The sequence below is a fragment of the Tamandua tetradactyla genome, chromosome 19 (assembly GCF_023851605.1).
Source record: "Tamandua tetradactyla isolate mTamTet1 chromosome 19, mTamTet1.pri, whole genome shotgun sequence".
NCBI classification, from domain to species: Eukaryota; Metazoa; Chordata; class Mammalia; order Pilosa; family Myrmecophagidae; genus Tamandua; species Tamandua tetradactyla.
Window position 1 is genome coordinate 37,554,899 of NC_135345.1, and position 23,648 is coordinate 37,578,546.

At 34.2% G+C, this 23,648-nt stretch overlaps 1 protein-coding gene across 6 annotated transcripts in view; it reads right to left on the minus strand.

Moving 5' to 3' along the window:
• ARAP2 (ArfGAP with RhoGAP domain, ankyrin repeat and PH domain 2) overlaps positions 1-23,648 on the minus strand; it is a 267,935-nt gene that overhangs the window by 127,503 nt on the left and 116,784 nt on the right. For all 6 annotated transcript variants that reach the window (XM_077136560.1, XM_077136561.1, XM_077136562.1 and 3 more), the window contains exon 10: positions 12,597-12,775. In XM_077136560.1, the coding sequence (XP_076992675.1) occupies positions 12,597-12,775 (179 nt within the window). The remainder of the gene's footprint in view (positions 1-12,596; positions 12,776-23,648) is intronic.

Here is a 23,648-nt window from a genome sequence, read left to right on the forward strand (position 1 = left end):
TGACTGGGAAATTAACATCTCTTTCATAAATGTGGAAGTAAAGTGAAATAGCAAGATCAGATCATTTTAAAACAGTTTTCTGATGACCCAGCTTGGGTACAGATATAAACTCTAGATAGATATAAACTTCTAGATACAGATATAAACTCTAGAAGAGAACAGTTAGATTGCATGTCCTTCAAATAATTCTTTGCAAGAAGCTTTTGACAAGGGCTGGATACCTGACCACTCCAGATTATATACTCTGATGAAGGCCTGGCCTGGAGGTACTGTATGTTATTAAGGGCAGAGACATATACTCTGATCATCAGACCAGCAGATGCTAAGAATGGCAACCTCTTATGGAAACAGATGACCCTAATCAAGGTTGTTGCTTAAATAGATGGTCTCCTTATCTCTACAAAATGAATCATGGAATGTCTACATATAAAGTGGCATGTCCGTGAAAAAAGTGAACCAGCATTGGCTCAAGGTTCCAAACTTTCCTGAAGGCAAGGCAAAGATGACATTTTTAGCCTGGAAAACTGTAACCCATTTATCTGCTGCTTACATGGCCATATGGTTAGCAATTAAAAGTATTCAGTGAACTCACCAGCACAGACTGATTTTAAAAAGTACACCAAAGTAACAAAATAAATGTCAGTGCTGCAGAAAGCTAATTCCCATTTAGAATGTTTTGGGTGATGTTAACCCATTTTTTTTTCAGTCAATATTTAGAAGATACTTAGAAAATTTCTTATTCCTAGATGTTCATCAAAATTACCCATGGCAATCTCTCTCTGCCATCCTGAGATTCCAATTCCATGAACTGGAGGCAAGGAACTAAGAATCTTTAGTTTAAAAACAAAACTAAACTATGACTATGTAATTCTCAAGAGTTTTAAGAGTAAACACTCCTCTCTGACTTCTGTATAAATGAAACCAAGTAATCATATTATACAAAATCATCTGAAATCATAACACCTATTGGTTAAAATTAGACCAGCCAGAAGATAATGAAACCTTGGATTGTCAAGATCCTATTTGTACTGTGTTAATGTGCAGATGCTTTAAAAGGAGACTTCATTAAACATGCAGACCATAATTGTATAGTGCTCTAAAGTTTATAAATAGCTATGAATTCTCATTTGATTTTCTGAATGACTCTGTCAGATAAGCAGATACTGCCTTTTTAAAAATGGGGAAATTAGTCCTGGAAAAGCAATGTACATTAAATATCTACTAAGTGGCAGAAATTGTGCCAAGTCCTGGGACCACATAAAAGAACAGTATAGCCCTGGGTAAATTTATAGACTGATGAGGGAATGAGAGAGAATCACAGCAATAAGTACAATGAAAGAAAAATGCATGGCTGTAGAATAAGTACTGTGTCCCAGCCCAGAAACAAGACCTTTATATTCATAAGAGGTTTTTTAGAGGAAGTGACAGTTACGTAAAGCTAAAACACAGATCAGCTTAATGTCAAAAAAAAAAAACCCAAATTCATTCAGTTCTGCAAAGTAAGGAGGTCACACACCTATCCACAATCTGGTTTTAACAAGAAAGCATACTAGAGTATCTATATAAGCATCTCAAAGTAAGCACTCTTGCTATAAGCACATTTTGTCTCCTATGTAGAAGAAACAGGATACATAAGGTAATCCAAGCAAACCCAGCCACAAATCACAAGATTAACTAGACACAGATTAGACAGACATAGATATACACAAATACACAGGAAAAAAAAAAAAAAACAAACACACAAGGCCACTAAATGCAGAAGAAAGTCCAATTTGAAAAGCAAACACTGAAGAAAGCGCTACAAACCACTACGTTTACTGATATTTATACACAGTGGTTAAGGACTTAAGCACTTTTGCATGAAGAAAATGGGACAGTGAATAGTTTATTCCTATTCAAGGAATAGTTGGTTGTATTCTCTCTTATTGCCACTGAAAATCCACAATGTGTGAACTTAATAAATCATTAGTAAAATCCTTCTGTAACTTGCACATACATCATATATTTGAAATTACCTCTACTATTTCTCATATATTAGGCAAGGTGCTTTTAATTTTAAAGTTAAAAAAGTACAGTGAGATAGATTGTTTTTCTATTTAGAAACAGTCACTTAGAGATGTCATTTCACAACTGAGCAGAAATCCCCAAATGACTCTACACTGTTAATATATGAGTTCAGTGAATGATTTAGATGTTAAACATATTGTTGGTAACCCATACACCCAGCTCCATAATGAGATGTAAAACATTTCCTCACTGGCCCTATTCAATGAAATGTATCTAACATGTCTTGATACTACAAACAAAGTCTTAAACATATTTTATCTTGAGGACCCCAATTTTTGTGAGCTAATATGTACACATGCTAATCAAACTGAAATACCCATCCTTGACCTACAGGAACTTCTATGTTGCAAAATATGTTGCAAACATAAAAGAAGTGTCTTCAGAGTAGTTTTTGTTTGTTTGTTTGTTTGTTATTCCAACAGGCAGCAAAATAGAAAAGGACGCTAAAATATACAGCTAAGAAAAAATGAATTATATACAAGCAAATACTGAAAATTTTGAAGATCCTTTCAATAGAAGTGTACAAAATCTGATAGGCCCATGAGATTAGCTGCCAACAAAATTCTTAAAAGTGCTAACTTTTATATAATTACGTCTTTTTACATGGAAACATTTAAATCCATTTATACTTAGATTTATATAAGAATAATTTGTGATGATGCTATCTGAATATGAAATTGTTTATATTTACACAAGGTGTGTGTGTGTGTGTGTCTATGTGTGTATATGGTATATGGGCAGAATTTATAATATAGTCTATGCAATATCAAATACTACCATATTTTTACCCTGGCTTACATATTTCCACTTTTAAGTGTTTTCTTAAAGTGAGAACAAAATGAAAAAAGATGAGAAAATAAGGAAATATGGCAGAAGATAGTATCGGGTGAAGTACATACCATTTAATTGACCTTTCTTGACAGTTTTTTAAACATCAACTTAAAATTAACCTCATGCCTGAACATACAATTTAAATATCTCCACTAATTATTTTCTGCTAATTAGAGCTATATTAATCCAAAACAAATGTGTCTAAAAAAAATCAATGAATTAAATCTAATTACAGAGAATCATAAAACTGAAAGACTCTTAGCTACTTCTTAAATGATTTGCTTTTCATTAAGTTCTACAAAGCCTAATCTGAAAATGGAAAGGAAAGAAAAAAAGGTATTTTGTTTAGAGAAAAGTTCTTGTTCAAATATAACTTATCTATCTTTATTATGAACTACGCAAACATAGGTAAAAATTCATCAATAAAAATATTTCCATTACAATCCTTTTATTCTTACTTTACTTCTACAACACAATTACACATGAAACACACACACATACACATCTTTTATTACATCTTTTATTAGCTTAGCTTTATGGAGCTTCTAGGAGAGGGGTACGGATGTCATTTAGCAAAATCAAGAGGTTTTTTTTTTTAATGAGGCATTTAGCAATGAACACGTGAAATAGTTTTATCAATATATAAATGGCAGTATTGAGAAAAATCCCAAGTTAAAATAGAATATATTGCGCTCTATGTATTTAGATTTAATAATTAAACTACTTAAAATATGTATATAATTGAACCTTAAAAAGTTTACCATATAGGTAAACCATGGTTCAGCTGATCACCAACAGATGTGTCACTGTAAAATAAACAGAGTTTCTCTGCTTACCCGTATTAAATGATCCTCAAGCTCTATCATTAACTGGAAAAAGCAAGATACTGACAATTGTCTCTTGATAGGTTGCTATTTGTTTAAAGAGGAAAGGAATATATTTGAACATAAAAACATACATATCCACATATCCATATCTTCATATCTGTTTATCATTTACATATTATCTTTGGAAGGATATATGAGAAATTGTTATTAGCTATCTGAGGGAAGTGAAACTAGATGGCTAACAAAAGAGGTGCCTGTGGTTCAAATACACTTCTCTCTCCTGCTTCAGTTCACTCACTTGTAAAATTGAAGATAATAATAGTAGGATCTATTGCATCAGTATTATGAGGATTAAATAAGTTAATACACATTAAAAATCATTAGAAGAAGGCTTAGGATGCAGTAAATACTACATAATACCAGTTAGCTTTGTTATTATTTTTATTTTATGCCTTTTGAATCTGAAGTCAAGTGAATGTATTACCTATTAATCTTTAATTACAACAATAAATTTTAAAACACCAAAATAAAGGAATAAAAAAAAGTTAATTTTTCATTTCACATTAATTACCTATTAATTACAATCTGATTCTGAACTCTTTTTCATTTTTTAAATAACAGGTAAAAGTCAGGGACGAACCAAACATTCGACTTTTTTAAATGCAGCAAATTGGATTAGAAAGACTATAGCACAGAAATTCAGTGGATGGAATTATATTATTATAGTGAGTACAAAACCAAAAACAGATTCTGGGGTAAACAACAGTTTACATTTAGTTTGCTGCTACAGAATTTAGAGTCTCAGAAACCATGAATCCCAGGCTAACATCAATAACCATGGCCACATATGGCAAGGCAGATCTGGACAGTGTGTCAGGGCTAACGACCAAGTGGTATCGTATTGGAGTCAGACCTGGGAGAGAAGCCTGACTAAGCCTCTCACAGACCGAATGACCATCAGCAAGTTATTTGGTTTATCTAGATTCCAATCTCTTCATTTATGAAGCAAGAGTAGTAGCTACCTTCATCAGCATTGCTAAAAAAATTAAATTAAGCAATATAAATTACGGATCTGATACACAGGCAGTCCTTTCATTTGAGAGTTCTAAACAAAGAATTTATCTTCATAGAAAATATTTCCATTCTATCTACAATAACTGGAAATACAGCAATGATTCCATAATAGCCATTCATATAGAATTAATGGTAAATATCTGCAAACTACTGAAACAGATTATTTATATGACTTTGTAGCAACAGAACCTCGCTAAAACTACATTTTAAAACTACACAGTGAAAGAGCAAAACAAAAGATTGATTCCTAAACAAAGATATTTTTAAAGAGTTTGTTAACCCCCAATTTGCTGAAATCTTAAGCCTATTTTTGGAAATACTGGATGCCAAGTTTCCATGCCAGGAATTTAAGAACTCAGCATTTAAACATTTGTTGAAAACAGATGTGGCATTGCATGACATTGGCACCAGAATTTCTGGGAAACACCAGATGCAGAATTTGGCCAGATAATTTGGGGGCACCACCTACATCCTGCTGCTTCTTTCTGTGCCATACAACCCACAGCCCTATGAGGTCTATTTAAATTCTATTAGTGTTGCATTCCCATGCCAAAGCACCAGGGAACATTATGTTAGGGGAATGAAGGGCAATGAGTCTCTTTTTATAACCTGATTTGAGAATATTTAATCAAGTGAATTTATGTAGTTAAAACCTCAATGGCACAATTATCATGAATAGGATACCCAAACTCACCAAGCAAGACATCTGGTTGTAATCAATTTACTAATATTAACATGATGTTCAAACATTCATCAGGAAAAGATAAGAGACTGGCTGTCAGGACAACCCAACAAATGGAGAACAAAGCTAATTTTCTAAATTTACTTCACTTCCATTTGCAGAAATTTCACTCAACTAGAAATACCATACATATGGCATTAAATAAATTTCAGTGTGTGTTCATATTTGATTATCATTTAAAATGTTCAAAATACTGGCTTATATAGTATATCCATGACACTTTAAAATAAATATAGAAAATAATTTTTTCTATTTTTATAAAAAATTTTCACAATTTATAAAAAAATTGTAAACTTTTAAATTACAGAATAAAGGACAATTTAAATCATGTAAATAAAACTACTATAACAACAAAAACTAAATGGAAAATGAAACATAAGCAACAGCTCAGAACAGTTGTAGAAAATACGAATGAAGATTAATATCATTCTTATACAATAAACTTAAAGAAGCTACAAAGAAAACAATAAAATCCTATTTAATAAATGGGTAAAGAAGATGAAGAGATGATTCATAGAGAAGAAAAATAACTTCAAAAGGAAGTAAAATCCCTCCCCTCTATATGGAACATGACATCCAGGGGTATGAGTCCGGCCCTGGCACCTTGGGATTAACAACACCTTCTTGAACAAGAGAGGGAAAAGAAACGTAACAAAATAAGGTATCACTGGCTAAGAGAGTGCCAACGGAATGGAGAGGCTATTCTGGTGGCTACTCATTTGCAAGCCTCAGCTAGATAGTTGCAAACTGTCACATTACCAAACCCCAACCAACATCATACCTGTTAACCTTAAAGAACACCAAGGGTTCTATCTGAGATCCTACAAAAGTTTCATGCATTAAGTGCACTTTTCAGGAACCTAAAATCTTCAGATGGTTCCTAGGCCAGGTAAGTCCTAAAACCCAGAGGTGCCAGTCTAAGAACATCAACCAGTTCCCTCCCCCATCCCATATTGTTGACATTCCTTATTAACATGAAAAAAAATTATCAAAGGAAGATCAAGGGAGGAGGAATTACAACAGAGAAGTCAGGATTTAACAAAAAAACATGACTGCTAAATCATTATACTGATATTTTTCAGTCTCCAGGGTCTTGGAGCAGCTAGAAGTAAAAACCTGAAATTGTGAACCTAATCCATACCAAACTTTGAAATCTGTTTCATAACTACGTGCTAAAATGCACTTTGAAATTCATTGCTTTTTTGTATACACGAATACCTCACAATAAAAAATGTTTTAAAGTCAGTAAAATGAAAAAAATAGCCATAAACGACCATTAACTCTACAAGCTAATTCTACAAAAATTTACTGAGTACTAGTTACTTGCCTTGTATTCCTGAGGATACAATAGTGAAAAAAGTAAACATGTATGCTATTAATCTGGGAATATAAAAATTACAATTCTAAAATGTTTCAGATTAAACTGAAACTGGTTCCTCTTCATAGGACTAACAGCATTTTAAATATAAACTACTCTTTAGGAAAGGGAAGGGATTCTTGTCCAAGGAATAATAAAAAAGAAAAAATTGCTTATACAGAAAACTACCAGAAATCTCATATTTTTTTTTTTAAATCTCCTTGTGCTACCCCTTACCAAAAATGTAAGCTCTCAGATAACAAGGTTCTTATGAATCACAACTACACCCCAAGTGCCCGGGGCAGGACCAGAAATTAGAAGGCCCATCTACTTTGTTAAGTAGATGAATGTATCCAGAAATGTAGTGACTGTGGTATTACTTACATACACAAACTCAATTACATCCCTCATTTTATACAAAGTTGAAGTAACAATGTGGAAAATGATCATAATTGTGATATATTACAAGTATCTAAAACACAAAAGATTTTTTTATGTTTCTATATTTTTTTTGTTTCAAGAAATCGAAGGGAATGTGAAAAAATTAAAACCCACAGAGTAGTGTTATGAAATAGTGTTACATATTTTAAGGGATGACATTTAATTTATGTAATCATAGCACATAGTGTTTTGCAACAGAATAATTAGGTAACAAATTTTAGTGTCAGTTTCTACTATTCCCTCTTCCTCTCTAACAAGTGTTTTAAGCACTCTCTTAACAGCACTTTAAAACTTCCTCTTCTGGCCTGTTCGGGGAAGGACAGACTAACATTCTCAAAGACCCTTCTCCTGCGTACCTAAGACCTACTCAATGTTTCAATTGCTACAATCTGCCAATGAATGAAAGGGAAAGAAAGGGACCCAAAAAGTGAGCCCTTGAGCTAAGCAACTGGAAAATACAAAAGTCTACATTAATCTGGTGTTCAAGTCCATTATTTATGGATTTTAGAATAGTTAGTAAACTGTCATTAAGATTGCGCAGACTGGAATCCCCTTACTATAATGCCATTTCTCTTGATAAAGAGAAGGAATTTTAAAAATAAGCAAAGATAATTGTCACAATGGTCTATTTCAATCGCTACTTTAACTTAGAAAATATAACTTCTTGATTCAGTAGGAAAGGCAGATTCAGAGGAAGGAGGAAAAACTATGACAATATTTTTGTAGGCATGTATGGCATGAAATCGTAAAGAACCTACTGGAAGTAGAGAGAGCGTTCCAGAAAAGATAAACAATAATCTACAAAACCACAGTAGATTTCCAGACATAGAAAATGTAAGGAACTAATAAGAAGTAATAGTTGAAAAGCATCTTTCCAGGTGTTTAAACACTTTCCTTTACGCTGCTTTTAGAAATGGAGTTTTTTAATTTCTTCAATAGAGTATCCTCTAGTAATAAAAGTCCGTGTTAAGAAAAACAAAATAAATGGTTAAGGTAGAACATGTAAGCTTATTAAATTACGTAAATTAAAAATTCAGGCAAAATTACTGAGATTTTAGCAAAAAAATATAAGTAGCTTAGTTCAGAATAGTATAAATAGAATGAGTTTTCAAAATTAAAAAATTCATTACCACCAAAATTCATTTTCTTAACTTTTCATTTAAACATTTGTTTGCAAACATTTCAAAATGTTCAATCAGTTAGTCACCAAAAAAGTACGTAAGACTGAGTTGTGGGATGAACTAAAAAAGCACTTATCTCATTAATGCTGAAGCCTTTTTTTCTATAGTTTAACACTCTCCTAGAAATATCCTGCTCTCTTTCCCTGGATGATCACCTGAAAGACTATCATTTTTGAAGCACAAAAAAGCCTTACAGTAGCGTTTATAAAGTATATGATTTTGGAATCCCTGTCACTGAATCACTTCATTCATGAATACAGATTCCAACATCCCCATCCCCAGAAATTCTCAATTAATGAGTTCGGGATGGGCCCAGAAATCCAAAATTTGAACAGACAACTTAAGTGATGGCCTTAAGAGAGAGTAGTCCATCAAGCCCTCTGTGCTTTTTTGAATCTGTTATGTACCCCAGAAAAGCCTATGCTCTTTTCACTCAGTCTTGTGGGGAAAGACCTATTATTAGGGGGAGACCTTCTGATTAGGTTCCATGGAGATATACCCCACCCATTCAAGATGGGTCTTAATCCTTTACTAGAGTCCTTTTAGAGAACTCATGGGTAGAGAAAGCTAAGAAAGAAAACATCCCAGGAGAAGCCAGAAGGACCCACAGGAGCTGAGAGAGTCATTTTGAAACCAACCCAGGTGAGAAGAGCCAGAATGGGACATTCCATGGGACAGAGGAACCCAGGACACCATCGGCCTTTCTTCAGTGAAGATATCCTCTTGCTGATACCTTAGCTGGGATAATTTTATGGCCTTAGAACCATAAATTTGTAACCTAATAAATCCCCTTTGAAAAAGCTAGCCCATTTCTGGTTTAATGCATTCTGGAAGTTTTAGCAAACTGAAACACCCTCTTTACATGCTGCCATTTAAACCTAAAGAGACTAAGTTAATTACCAGAGCCAATTAGGAGTATAGCAAGAATGACACAATCCCAAACTCCTACTTCTCAGTCTAATTTTCTTTGTTTTAAATAAGCTTCCTCTTTAATAACTCGTCACATATGCTGTAATAGCTATTTTTATACCTCTATCCACTGTCTATTTACTCTCTCTGGAGTTACTTTCAAAGTAAATTATTAAAAGTATGTTTAAATACAAGCAATAAAACTGAAAATAGTCCATATGTTAGAATGGTCACATTGTAGATCAGCTGTCTATTTTTTACTCTATTCATGCTATTCATCTGGGCAATAAATTCACCATTTTAAAATTAAAATATTTAGGCTTCAAAGCATGACAGTAAATTAGATCCAGTACAAACTAAGATACAGACATTTAAATCTAACACCTCTTACATTTTTAAGATGAATGGATTTTTTCCTCACCTTTGTGTGTGGTGTGTGCGTGTGTGTGGCTTTTAGAAGTTGAATATTGTTTAGCGTTTTGTCTAAACCACATGTCTGATGCCCCCTACTCCACTGTGTTCAGGAGAAAGACTCCTTAGCACATTACACAGGGTTCTTCACACAACCTGTGCAACCATGTCAGACAACCAATAAGTAACTTGCAATCTGGAGAGAAAGATGTAAAAATAAATGAAGCTGGAATGATATATCAGGGCCAAAACAGAAAGGGCCTTCTTTAACTTTTCTACTCAGTCTAGAGCTAACCAATCCTTTAAGACTCACCTCCTGACCAAGTCCTTTCACACCTGGCTCCATATAATATGGTACAATATTTAAACAATATTGTATATATAATATAAACAATTGTGCATATATAGGCACGTGAACGCATAACAAAATATGATTACCAGAGGAGTTACTGCTTAATGAATGCAGAGTTTCTATGTAAGGCGATGAAAAAATCGGAGGAATGGATGTTGGTGATGGTAGCACAACATTTTGAAAGTAATAGATATCACTGATGGTTAAAATGGTTAAAATGGAAAATTCACACACATTAGCCTAAAAAATTTAAAAAAAAACAAGATTGCCTCTCAAGAGATAGGGTAGGGTCCAGGAACTTATCACTAAGGCTTTAATTTTTAAGAAGCAAAAATTTATCCATTTATTACTTGCACACTTGGAAGTGTTTCCGATTCCCACCCAGGCTTAGTTAGAGGCCTTTCTCTGCATTTCTTTATCTGCACAACCTAATAGAGCTGTAAGCTGACTAGCCATCACAAATGCTGGTTTGGGCTGACTCCTCCTCCTGGAAGACAAGATATATGTTTTTCTTCTGCATACACATATCATTATTAGAGTACCTGACATACGGTATACAAAGTTAATTGATGCATGCTCTGAAACTCCCAGGCAACTAAGCCATTCACAGGAAGAATCTTTAGGCGATTTCTAAAAATTCACAGACGAAAGCATTTCTTTTTACCATAAAGTTTAAAAAGACAGTGCGGCATATCAGGTAAAAAGCTAAATTTAAGTTATAAAATTTTGGTTTTAAATTAATTTCTGTATGAGGAACTATAAAGTTATTTAATCCTCGTTTTCCTCATGTATAAAAAATGGATGGTAATATCTTCCTCCTACATTTGTGGAGAAGTTTTAAAGAGGATGTCATAAATTAATTAACACAGTACCTGGCACTCAATAAATGTAGTCACTACTATTGATTTTTATGCTCAATTACTAGTACTAAAACAATAATTTCTCATAATTTTTTGCTAATTAGAAAATGTTAATAAACCTTTTAAAATATCTATCTTACTTCTATGGAGTAACAATATAAATTCAGACAATCTAGCTAATGTAAGCAATGAAAATTAATAGTTTGAAGTCCACTGAGTCTGTGAAAGTAAAAAATGAATACTTCAATTAATTTGGCAGAGTAACTTCTATACTGATACAAGCAAATTATGCATTTTTAACCTTCATTCTACTAAAAAAGTTTTAATCATCTACTTCACAGACTGAAAATTCTTATACTCAGTTTGTACATGTTATTAAGCTGTACATCACCCTTGCTCTTGAGGAAAATGTTAACTATCTAAGTTATTAATATCCCAACAGTGCTCAATGTCTTCCATAGTTAATTGACCAAGAAATTTTATACAAAAAAATGCAATGAGTAAGTTCACACTGAAGTTCAGAGGATCCCTTAGATAAAGATCTAACAGTTAATTTGTTTGAAACTACTGTTTGCTTTGAGTTGATATACTTAATTCTTGTAATAAAAATAGTTAGCATTTATATTTCACCTAACCATAACCCATTATAATGTATCCTAAAATAAGTTAATCTTATATCAGATGTCCAAAGCACATAGTTCAATCCCATGAATAATTACTAAATTTCTAATATACTCTAGGCTAAAAGATTAAGAAAAAAGAAATTATTCCCAATGAAGAGTAAAGGAAGAATTTTTGCATACTTAAAAAAAAAACTGTAAATTTTAGGAAAAGAAAGCCTTCAGAAGCAAATGAAGTTAACAGAATTTGTTAAAGATTTGTTTTGCCATTAGTCTCCTAAAAATGCATATTCTCTATTTAGTCCTTAGTTATTGAACAAATTCAATAACCCAACAATTCAAATCTATTATACATATATATATAAAATAAAGATATATACACACATACACAAATATCACATAGACATATAGGTATGTGTGTATAAGTATATGTATCTATATATGTGTATGTATATATATTATATATATCATTTGTCTTTAGTCAATTAATTCCTGTACTAGGCAATACATCTGCTCAAAATGAAAAAAAAATACCTATAAACTCAAGGAAACATGTTACATCTGCACAGCATGTGCAGAACTCAGCCTATTTCATCAACAGCTATAATGGCTAATCAGTTCTTAATTCTTCTCTCATGTAGTTTTAGATATAACTTGAGCTAAGGGATACTTTTCAAAAATTATTTTCAATGATTCTCTTTCCTCAATCCCTTTAAAAAGGTGATGATCAGCCACAAATTTCATGTAGATATCTTTCCTACTGCTAAATGAACTGAGAGAATTCAGGTGTTAGTTATATTCAGTGGAATACTCAGGGCAAAAACAAAACTCTGTACGAAAAACCAATGATAATTCTAACAAATGAAGCATAATTGTTAATGTAATCAAGGCATAGCTATTTGCAATTACTGAAACACAGCTCACCTGTTCATTTTTGCAAAGCCACACGCTGTTTCCACTTAACACAGTAAAAATTTTGGCTTTATATCCTCTCAATTCAAGATACCCACATTTCTCAGGTGCAACAGCTGCTTGAGGATTTGAGGTAAGGGACTGTGATTTCAGCGCATTTAATAGAATGCTGATCCAATCATTTCTCTCCTCTGAAAATAAAGAGAGGGAAAAATGCATATATCCTTACTTAACATAAGTCATACAGACACAGAAACATGGACACAAAATCTACTCTAGCTTCAACAGATTCTCTTCAACAACCACAAATCTAAATGCTATTGTAGGCAGGGCAATATACCACAGTCCTGTAAAAGAAAAGGAACATGATTACTACTCAACTGTCCTGGAGACAGTACTATCAGATTCACCTTAGAGCTTGTTACAAGTGCTAATTCCCAGGCCCCACCCCATAACAGGTTAATAAAAATCTACACATTAGGAAGATCTCATTATCTTGCATATCTGTATACAAGATAATGTTTGACAATCACTCTTTTAGATCATTCATGAGATCGGATTCTCTACTATCAGAGGTAATACTGCCTCTCACAATTCAGATTTTACTTAACAATCACCCAATCCCCAGGAAAACTTACTTTCACATTTACAGTCACTTTCGTCCACTTTACTTAAAGGTATGCTTTGACATTTACTCACTCATTCCATTCTTACTATAGTCACTAATAAAAGAGTCTTATCTAGAAAATTAAAACATAGTTCTCCCATGCATTCCACAAAGGTTAAGTGATCTTCAATTACATGTAACAGACCGTATTACGGAAACAGGAATTCCATACAGTGTTCAATAAGCAATCACAGCTATTAGTCAAGCTAGATTATAATATGTAATAGAACATAGCATAACAACATACAGATGGTACCAAAAAAATTCAATCAAGGTAAATAATTTGTTGAAAGTCATAAAGCAAGTCAGTATTAGAATTAAGAATCAAATGTTTTCGCCCTGAGAACTGTTCTGGGCACTATGACAAAGGGGTATTTATATTAGCTGTTGAGGATGAGCAATTCAGGAGATGACATTGGAGTGCGGGAGTGGGAAGAGCAGGAACAGGATTCTGAGCAGAAGAAAATACAAGAACAAAGGCAGGAAGAAACAGCATCTGCTCAGGGACTAATCTGTAGATGTGTCTATTTATAATTCTGGATTTACAAGGAAATAATGGGAAATATGGCTAAAGAATCTACACTGCCTATTTAAGGAATTTTGTCTTTTTTGAGGAGGCGAAGGGAAACCATTTCAGGATTCTTAGCAAGGAAGGGATATGATTAGCATGATGATACTACAGCAAAAGGCAGACTGTAGAAGCTTGGAGATCAGAAATAAGGCAATGAGGACTTACAGTACAATGAAAATGGAAATGAAAGAACATATAAAAAAGTTAAAACCTTAAGTAAAAAATGGCTGAGGGCTTGAATATGTTTGACAGATGGTCACAGTAAAAATAATAATAATAATAATAATACTCAGAGTAAAAGGTAGTTTGGGATCAAGAGTTGGACAAGCAATGAAGGTTAGCGGTTCCGTGTTATTAGCAGAACCATTTCAGGTCAGCAGTGCCCTGGCATTAGCATCTAGGCAGACTACTAGTGATATGTGGATGGAAGTAACCCATACAAAAGAAGACCCATGGAAATGGATAAAAATTATAGGTAAAAAGAGAAAACAATCATGGAGGTGCAACTGTATGAGGCTGGAAAGGGGCTAGCTAAAGTAAATGGAGGAGTGATTATTATTAAGGCAAAAGAAAAAACTAAAATTAAAATAGACTAAATTCCAAGGAGGAAAATTTCCAAGAACGAAGAAGTAGAGAAAGTAGGGGCTAAGCTTGAAAATTGGACAGTTTCTTAGAACCATCTAAAACAGGTGTTTCCAGAGTAAATTCATTATGGATTGAAGTAACTCTCCATAACAATCTTGCACACATTTAAATTAAACAAGTATTCAAAGTTATAGCATAACTTTGAGTCTTAATTTTCTTCATTCATTCTTGCTTACCTCCAAAATTACTAAAAAGAGCTGTTGGTGACTTTAATGAACGAAACCAAAGTACTTTGTTAAAAACTCATTCACCGGGCGGGCCACGGTGGCTCAGCAGGCAAGAATGCTTGCCTGCCATGCCAGAGGACCCGGGTTCGATTCCCGGTGCCTGCCCATGTAAAAAAACAAAAATAATAAAATAATAAAAAAATAAAAAATTCATTCACCATATTGTGGCAAAAGTCACCTAATCACCAATTGTTTCTCAATATCAAGATGAAATATTTATCAAACTTCTCCAACATCATTATATATCACAAACTAGAAGATACCAAAAACATTCAGGTAGCTGAGTCAATCAGTATCAATATGCAACAGCTATTCCAATTTTACATCTGCATAAACAGTTCTAAACTGTCCTATAATAATTTATTACATTTTCAGTGATAGCAACAGAACTTCCATTTAACTTGGTAATTAGTCATAATCATTAGTTTAACACAAGATATTCCTGCCACATAAATGGTATATTTTGTTTGTGTCAATTCACATAAATCCCTGAATTGAAATGTAGGTTATAATTCAGTGAACTAGGTCAAAGTGTTTGTGGTTTTTAGATCACTAGTAATATATATATCTCAGTTTCTCAGGAATTAATTCAAAACTGGCAATAACAGCTGTTGGACTTAAGTATATCATGTCTGCATCTGAACAAATGGCTCCCTTATAACCTAGAAGAATTACTCAGCTCCAGAGGGTCTCATTTACTAATAGGGAAGTAAACAGTAATGAAGAACAGAGATTAATAGTAGCATTCAGAAGAGTAACTGTGGTACAGATAATTCAAATACAATAAAATAGATTACAAGTGTCATTTGCATTTGGCTGTGTTTGTGTACACCCCTAGACATGGGAAATACACTTTGATAAGTTACAATATTCTAAACCAAATAATGATTTTCCCTTGGAAACCATCTTGGGCAAAATTAGATATGTGCTAGGTTTTGTCTACTCTTCACACCAAAATGCTCTGATTCTTCTCAATAACAGATACTTATTGATTGTGTATCTTGATTGTAACATTGTGCTAAGCACCATTCCTTCTGATAGTATACTCTGATGTAGATATCACTTTGCTCTATGTATAGCATTCTGAGTTGGGGAAAACCAAAAGGGAATAGGGAAAACAAAGAATAAGTGTTTAAATAGTCACTTTCTTGAAAATATGCTAGAATGAAAACAAAAGACAACAGAAAATTAGTAAATGAGGAATGCCAGCTTATAAGGTAAAAATTAAAAATGGAGGTTATAAAAATTCAATAGTACTCATTTTCTGGACTAATAAATTTGGCATAAATGGCATATTCATTAGTAATTAAGAGTTGATTATACTAGGGATTATTACATAAGGGCTGTGTAAAACATCAATAACATAATCTAATAGTTTAGCTGGATTCTTTTCATACAATCTAGCAAAAAATTCCTCATTGTAACCCACGACCTATACCAGAAGAGGAAATGTTACATACCAGGGTTGCTCTTGAATTGAGAACCATTCATTCATAAAAATATTTATTGAGTGCCTGCTATGATCCAGGAACTATTCTGAATACCAGGAAAGGAGAAATGAACAAGACAGCCTTACTCTCCTGGAGTTGACATTCTAGTGAATGGAGAAAGACAGTAAAATGCAGATTTAAAATACATTAACCAATGACAAATACGAGACAAAATATACACAGGATGAGGTGCACGGGTAATGCAGTTTTATATAGTGTAACAGAAATTAAGTCTCAGAAAGAAGAGCGTGCCTAAGGAAAAGCCTGCAGGAAGTAATGGAACAAGCCAGGATGTTGCCTAGAAGAAGAACATTCCAGGAAAGAAGAGCAGATATCAAGACCCCAAGGCAATAGCAAAGTTTGGCATGTTCAAGGAATTAGAGGTCCTTGTAGTGGGAATAGAGTGAGTGAGGCAGCACATGATAGGACATAAGGACAGAAAAGAGGCAAGACCAGATCTTATAGGGGCTGTACATCTGTAAGACTTTACATTCTGTCTCAGTAAGATGAAAAGAAATTGAAGCATTTGAAAGCAGACTGAGATGATTTGATTTGCTTGTTGTGAAGAATCACAGTGACAACTGTGGTTAAAAAAAATGATTAGTGGATAAAGGAAAATTATTGCAATAATACAAATAGATGGCTTGTCCAGAGAAAGCAGTGGAGGTCATGAGAATAGGTCAAACTCCAGAAATATTTCCAAAGTCAAACTGACAAGATTTGCTGATGGATTGGATGTGAGATATGAGAGAAGGAAAAGATTCAAGAATGACTTTAGATTTTGAGGCCTAAGTACCTGGAAGGATGGATTTCCATTCATGATGAGAGGGGAAGAAGTTTGGTAGAGAGTACAGAAACAGGAATTTGGACATATGGAATTTGAGATTCTATTCATGCTGAAATGTTAAGTAGGCACTTGAACATATGACTCAGGAATTCAGGGGACAGATGTGAGAGGAGATACACAATTAGGAGCAGTCATTATGTAGACAACTTTAAAATCATGATATATGTTTCAAAACCAGATTTGGGGCCAATAGGAGAATAGTTTAAAAGGAATTTAGAACTTTAACAAATTTCTGAAATATCTTACCTCAGATACTTCCAGAAAAACACAATGAGGTCAAAGAAGCACCTACGAAATCATCACTAATGAAATTAAATATTATAAAAAAAATAAATGGACAGAAAATATCCTGGATTGCTTCCCAAAACACTGAAGATTTCAAAAGTGGTAAGCTTGTTTGCCCACAACTAAGGGGCAACTAAGGGGAATTTATACCTTTCATATTGAAGATGATCTAAAAGAAGAAGCAGCAGCAGCTCTGAGGCATCGTAGCTGCCAATGGAAAGTCATATGATGTTGTCTGGAAACATAGAGTTGAGAAAATGAGAGACTTGCCTGTCCAAGAGATCTAGAATCTAAGGTAGCCAGAAACACAGGGAACCACCAACAGGACTTGAAGTTGAGAGCCAGTACTGAAAATGGTCCTAAGAAGAGATTTCTTAAGCCCTTTTCTAACTACGAAAACTGTCCACTTGAAAAATCACCTGCAAAAAGCAACAAATCTGCATGTGGAACCACAGATGCCCATGAGAACACAGACGGACTTGAGAGATCATTAGCTGTTATGACCCTCTGACTGCTTGAGGTCAACAGGAACCAGACAATTTTCTACATGAGGGAGAGTACACAAAATTTCATTATTTCTATATAATTCAGTCTCAACTAAGTGAATAACAGTATTTCAGTAGAAGACCCAGGAGAACTGAAGCTGTAGAAAATATGTGTGTGTGGGGGGGGGGGGGGGGGGGGGATCACCAACTTGTATTCCGACCTTGTAATGCCTGTGAATGATATACCTGTTTAGAAATAGTTGACATCAGTTTCATGGGAGGAAAGGGGTAATAGCTATTATGAGCATGGGTTCTAGAATCAGAGTTTGAATCCCAACTCCAATATTTTCAAAACCTTAGTTTCCTGAGCTCTAAAAGGAGACCTTTCCTAATAGTATAGAGTTCTGAAGAATTAAATTAACAAAGCACATGGGGAAAAAAAAAAAAAGACCTCAACCCTGCTTATGGAACCAAGTAAACTCTAAAATGTAATTATGATTTTATAATTTAGCCAGGGTAAATCCTTCTTCATTTTACCTTTTCTACATTGGATGATAGCATGGTATTTTGACCAATATATATCATGACATCTACTCTGTTGTCCAGAAACATTTTGGAAGATGACTATTATTCAATGCTGGTCACTCAAAACCTTGTTGCCAAAAATGAAAAGTTTATTTTGGTTAAAATGTCAAATCATTTCCCATTTTTGTTCTAAACTTTGATCTTGCTTCTTGATTAAATAGAAGCAAATTCTTATTTAGTTTGAATTTCATTAAGTTAAATATTTTATAACTTTCTATGGTTGATTTCCCAGTTACCACAAAATAAAACAATCTATCAGATAATCTATCTATCCATCAATCCATCCATCCACCCTCCCCCACCCCACCCCTTACACAGAGGGGAGAAAAATCACTTAGGAAAATGTAATTATCATCTTTAAGGGTCCCATACTAAATATACAGATACTATATAGAGAGATACAGATATATATATATATATATATATAGATTTATAAAAACAAACACCTCAACACACTTAATTTAAAATGAGTTGCTACTATTGTAAAAATGACTTTAATGATAATAACTTATCTAGTAATTCAACACAGATATAGTCTCAGTTTTTACAAAAGCAGTACAAGTTAATGAAATTCCTATCTAAGTTTGCATCACAGAGACTGATCATATACCACAGAGGGATTCGCTGGTCAATTGTAAGCTTGTAACTTCTCAACACATGTGGGTAGATGTGGGTAGATGCACTCTTCTCAAATAAAATGTGTCTGCATAATATTTTTTATAAAGCACTTTTACTGAGAAATATTTACATACCATACAATCCATCCAAAGTATATTTAGCATAATCACAGAGTTGTGCATTCATCACCACTACCAATTTTAGAAAACTTTCATTACTCCGAAAAGAAAAAAATCGACTGTTTAGCAGTCACCTCTCAATCCCTCTATACTTCCCCAGCCCTATATATTCACTAACCGAATTCTGTCTCTATAGGTTTATTTATAGTTATAATTTATATAAATGGGATTATACAATATATAGTACTTTGTTCTAGGCTCTTTCATTTAGCATAATGTTTAACTATTGCTATATATTTTTTAAATAAGAGAAGTTGCAGGTTTATAAAAGAGTAATTAAAAAAATAAACACTCTCATACACCCCTTCTATTGTTGAGACTGCATTTATGTGGTACCTTTGTTATAAATGATGAAAGAATATTGAAATATTACTGTAAATTATAGGGCATAGTTTACATTCGGTGATTTTTCTCCACATAGCACCATATTACTAAGAGCTTGTAATAGTATTGTTCATGTGTTATAATTCATGGATGAACATCCTTATTTTGTACTCCTACCAAAGACTATCATTCACAACAGAGTTTGATGCATATACCGTCCCATGTTTTATTTTCTGACTTTTTCTTCTGGTAATATACACAACCCCAAACGTCCCCCTTCCACCACATTTAATTAATTCAGAACTGTTAATTACACTCACAATAATGTCCTACCATCACCACTTTTTCCAAACATTTCCACACATTTACAAATCAACCCAAATAGAAACCATACAATTTAAACATTAACTTCTCATTCCGTACTCCCATTCCATCCCCTGGTAACCTATATTCTAGATTCTAACTCTATGAGTTTGCTTATGACAATTAGTTCAGATCAATGAGATCAGACAATATTTGTCCTTTTGAGTCTGGCTTATTTCACTCAATATAATATCCTCAAGGTTCATCCTCCAGTCCTTCTCAAGCTGAAAAATATTCTATGTATGTATATACCACATTTTCTTTATCCATTCATTGGCTGATGGACACTTGGGTTGCTTCCATCTTTTGGCAGCTGTGAATAACACACTATGAACATCGGGGTACACATGTCTGCTCAAGTCACTGTTTTAGTTCTTCTGGGTATATACCTAGTAGTAGGACTGCTAGATCATATGGCAATTCTATACTTAGCTTTCTAATAACCACCAAACTGTCTTGAACAGTGGCTATACTATTTTACAATCACACCAGCAGTGAATGAGTATTACTATTTCTCTACATCCTCTCCAAAAATTTTCAGTTTTTTTTAAAGTGGCCATTCTAGTGGGTATGAAATGATACCTCATTGAGGTTGTGTCTTGCATTTCCCTAATAGTGAGTGATGTTGAGCATCTATTCACATACTCTTTTACCATTTCTATTTCCTCTTTGGAAAAATATCTATTCATGTCTTTTAACCATTTTTTTACTGGATTGTTTGTCTTTTTATTGTTAAGTTGTGGTATTTCTTTATATATTATAGATTTTGAGGTCTTATCCTTTATGTGGCTTCCAAATATTTTCTCCCATTGAGTAGGCTGCTTTTTCACTTTCTTGATAAAGCCCTTTGAAGCCCAAAAGTATTTGAAAAGAAGTATTTTTTTCTTCTGTTGCTTGTGCTTTGGGTATAGGGACTGAGAAACCACTGCCTGTCACATAATCTTGAAGATGCTTCCTTATATTTCCTTCTAGTAGTTTTATGGTCCTGATTCTTATATCTCGGTCTTCACTTCATTTTGAGTTAATTTATGTATAAAGTGGGAGATGGGGGTCCTCTTTCATTCTTTTGATATGGAATCCAGTTCTCCCAGCACCATTTGTTGAAGAGACTCTTCTGTCCCACTGAGTGAACTTGGCAGCATTGTAAAATATCGATTGGATGTGGAAGTCTATTACTGAATTGTACACCTTGACCTTGAATTCTGCCAGTTTGTTGAACTCATATATTACCTTTCGTAGCTCTGTTGTAGATTTTGGGGGACTTCTCTATATAGAATTATGTCAGCCACAAACATTGAAAATGTATCACTTTCTTTCCAACTTGGATGCCTTTTATTTCTTTGTCTTGCCTAACTGCTCTGTATTAAACACAGTGTCCTTCTTTGTCTCCTGTAACAGTTTTGCATTTAAAGTTTATTTTGTCCAATATTCGTACAGTTAACTCCAGCTCTTTTTTGGTTATGTCTTCATGGAATATCTTTTTCAAACCTTTCAATTTCAACCTATCTGTGCCTCATCTAAGATGAGTCTCTTACAGACGGCATATAGATGGATCATACTTTTTTTTTTTTATCAATTCTGCCAATCTTCATCTTTCAATTGGGGAATTCATTCCATTAACATTCAATGCTATTAATGTAAAACAGCATTTTCTACAACCATTTTATCCTTTGGTTTTTATATGTCATATCTTATTTTTGTCTCTCTTTTTATCCTTTTAATTATCCTTACTGATGATATTCATTTCTATACTCTACTCTAAGCCTCCTTGCCTGTCTTTTCCTTTTCAGCCTGCAAAACTCTCTTTCGTATTTCTTGAAGGGCAACTCTCTGGTTGATAAATTCTCTTGGTTTCTGTTTATCTGTGAATATTTTAAACTTGCCCTCATTTCTGAATGACAGTTTTTCTGGATAAAAAATTCTTGGACTGGTGTTTTCTCTTTCAGTACCTTAAATATGTGATACCACTGCATTCTGATGGGAAATCAGCACTTAGTCTTATAACGGTTCCCTTCTATGTGATGAATCACTTTTCTCTTGCTGCTTACAGAATTCTCTCCTTATCTTTGGCATTTGATCTCCTGATAGTATGTATCTTAGAGCAGCTCTATTAGGATTTACTCTGTTTGATTTATGGTGTGCTTCTTGGGCATGTATACTTATGTGTTTCATAAGAGTTGCAAAATTTTCACCCATTATTTCTTCCAATATTCTGGCTGCCCCTTTTCCCTATTCTTCTCCTTCTGGGGAACCCATGAAATGTATATCTGTGGGCTTTGTGCTGTCATTGAAATCCCTGAGAACCTGCTCAATTCTTTCTATTCTTTTCTTGATCTGTTCTTTTGTCTGTAAGGTTTCAATTGTGCTATCTTCTAGTTCACTGATTCTTTCCTCTGCTTGTTTTTATCTGCTGTTTTATTCCTCTAGTGCGCCCTTCATTCTCAAAATTTCTGCTATGTATCTTTTTCTACTTTCAAATTCTTCTTTATGCTCTCCCAGCATCTTCTTAATCTCTTTATCTCTTTAGTCAGTATTTTCCTTCCTCCTCTTGAACTGATTTAGATTTCTTTGCACATTTTTGATTAGTTGTTTCAGATCCTGTGTCCACGCGAAAGTTTTAATTTGTTCCTTTGATCAGTCCATACCTTCTTGTTCCTTAGTATGGCTTGCATTTTTTTGCTGATGTTTGGACATCTTATTATCTTCATGAGTTTACTCTGAGGGCAGTTTCTCTCTTTCCTAGAGTTTTATTTTTGATTTGTTTTGTGTTCAGGATTTTCTTTGACACTTGGTTCATCTTATTCAGCTCTTCTTCATCTGATCCTTGGTACAACTTTTAAGTGTACTGTTTATGTATTTGTTTCACCCTAGAAGGATGCTTCTTATATATATATATATATATTGTTGTCTCTAGCTACTTTTGCCTAGGGGACAAATTCTGAGAGGAAGGTCACCCCAGAGAGGACTTTTCCCAGTCAGTATTTCCCAGCTAGAACAGGACCAGGAACCCACAAAGGAGGCACAGACCAGCTCGCTTGGGAGGGGGTCAGGAAAGATGTCCAAAACCTTTTTTGATGACTCCCCAAAGCTGAGTTTTCCTGACCTGCTTACCTGATGGTACCCTTAAACAAACTGTTCCCCAAGCCCTGAGGAAGCCCCACACCTTTAAACCTCCACTGCCTCTGCCTCTGTCAGCAACAGGATTGAAACAGGAGATGCTGCTATCCCTGTCTGGGGTTAGCTAAAAGAGCTGCTCAGAACTAGAGCTCAGCAATCCAAACTCACCAATCAAAGTCATGATCAGTGCTCAGCCATGCCCACCCCCATTCTTAGAGAAGAGGACTTCCATGGCCCTCTTTGTTCAGAGCAGCCCACCAGGGGTCAGACCCCGAGGTAGCCCACCTCAAGAGTGTGGGAAGGGTCACTGGCAGCCACCACAGAGTAAGTTACTACAGTTCCTTACACAATATTTTGTCCCACTCTTCCCTGTATGCTGTACTGCATGCCCTTGGCTTCCAAAGACCCAGAACAGCTGTTTTTAGACAGTTTCTACCTGTCCAATAGCTCCTTTTGGAGAAGGAGTGAGTTCTGGAACTCCCTATTCTGCTATCTTCCCTAGAAATAGTCTTGATTAATTTTTCACTGCATCAAGTAAATATGGCTAAACAGATTTTCATACAAGTTGGAGATTTTATTTAATGTGTGTATCTTAAAATACAGAATATGTGGCACATATGAAACTCACTTTTAAAGGTCCAAGGGGAATGTGATAAGCATA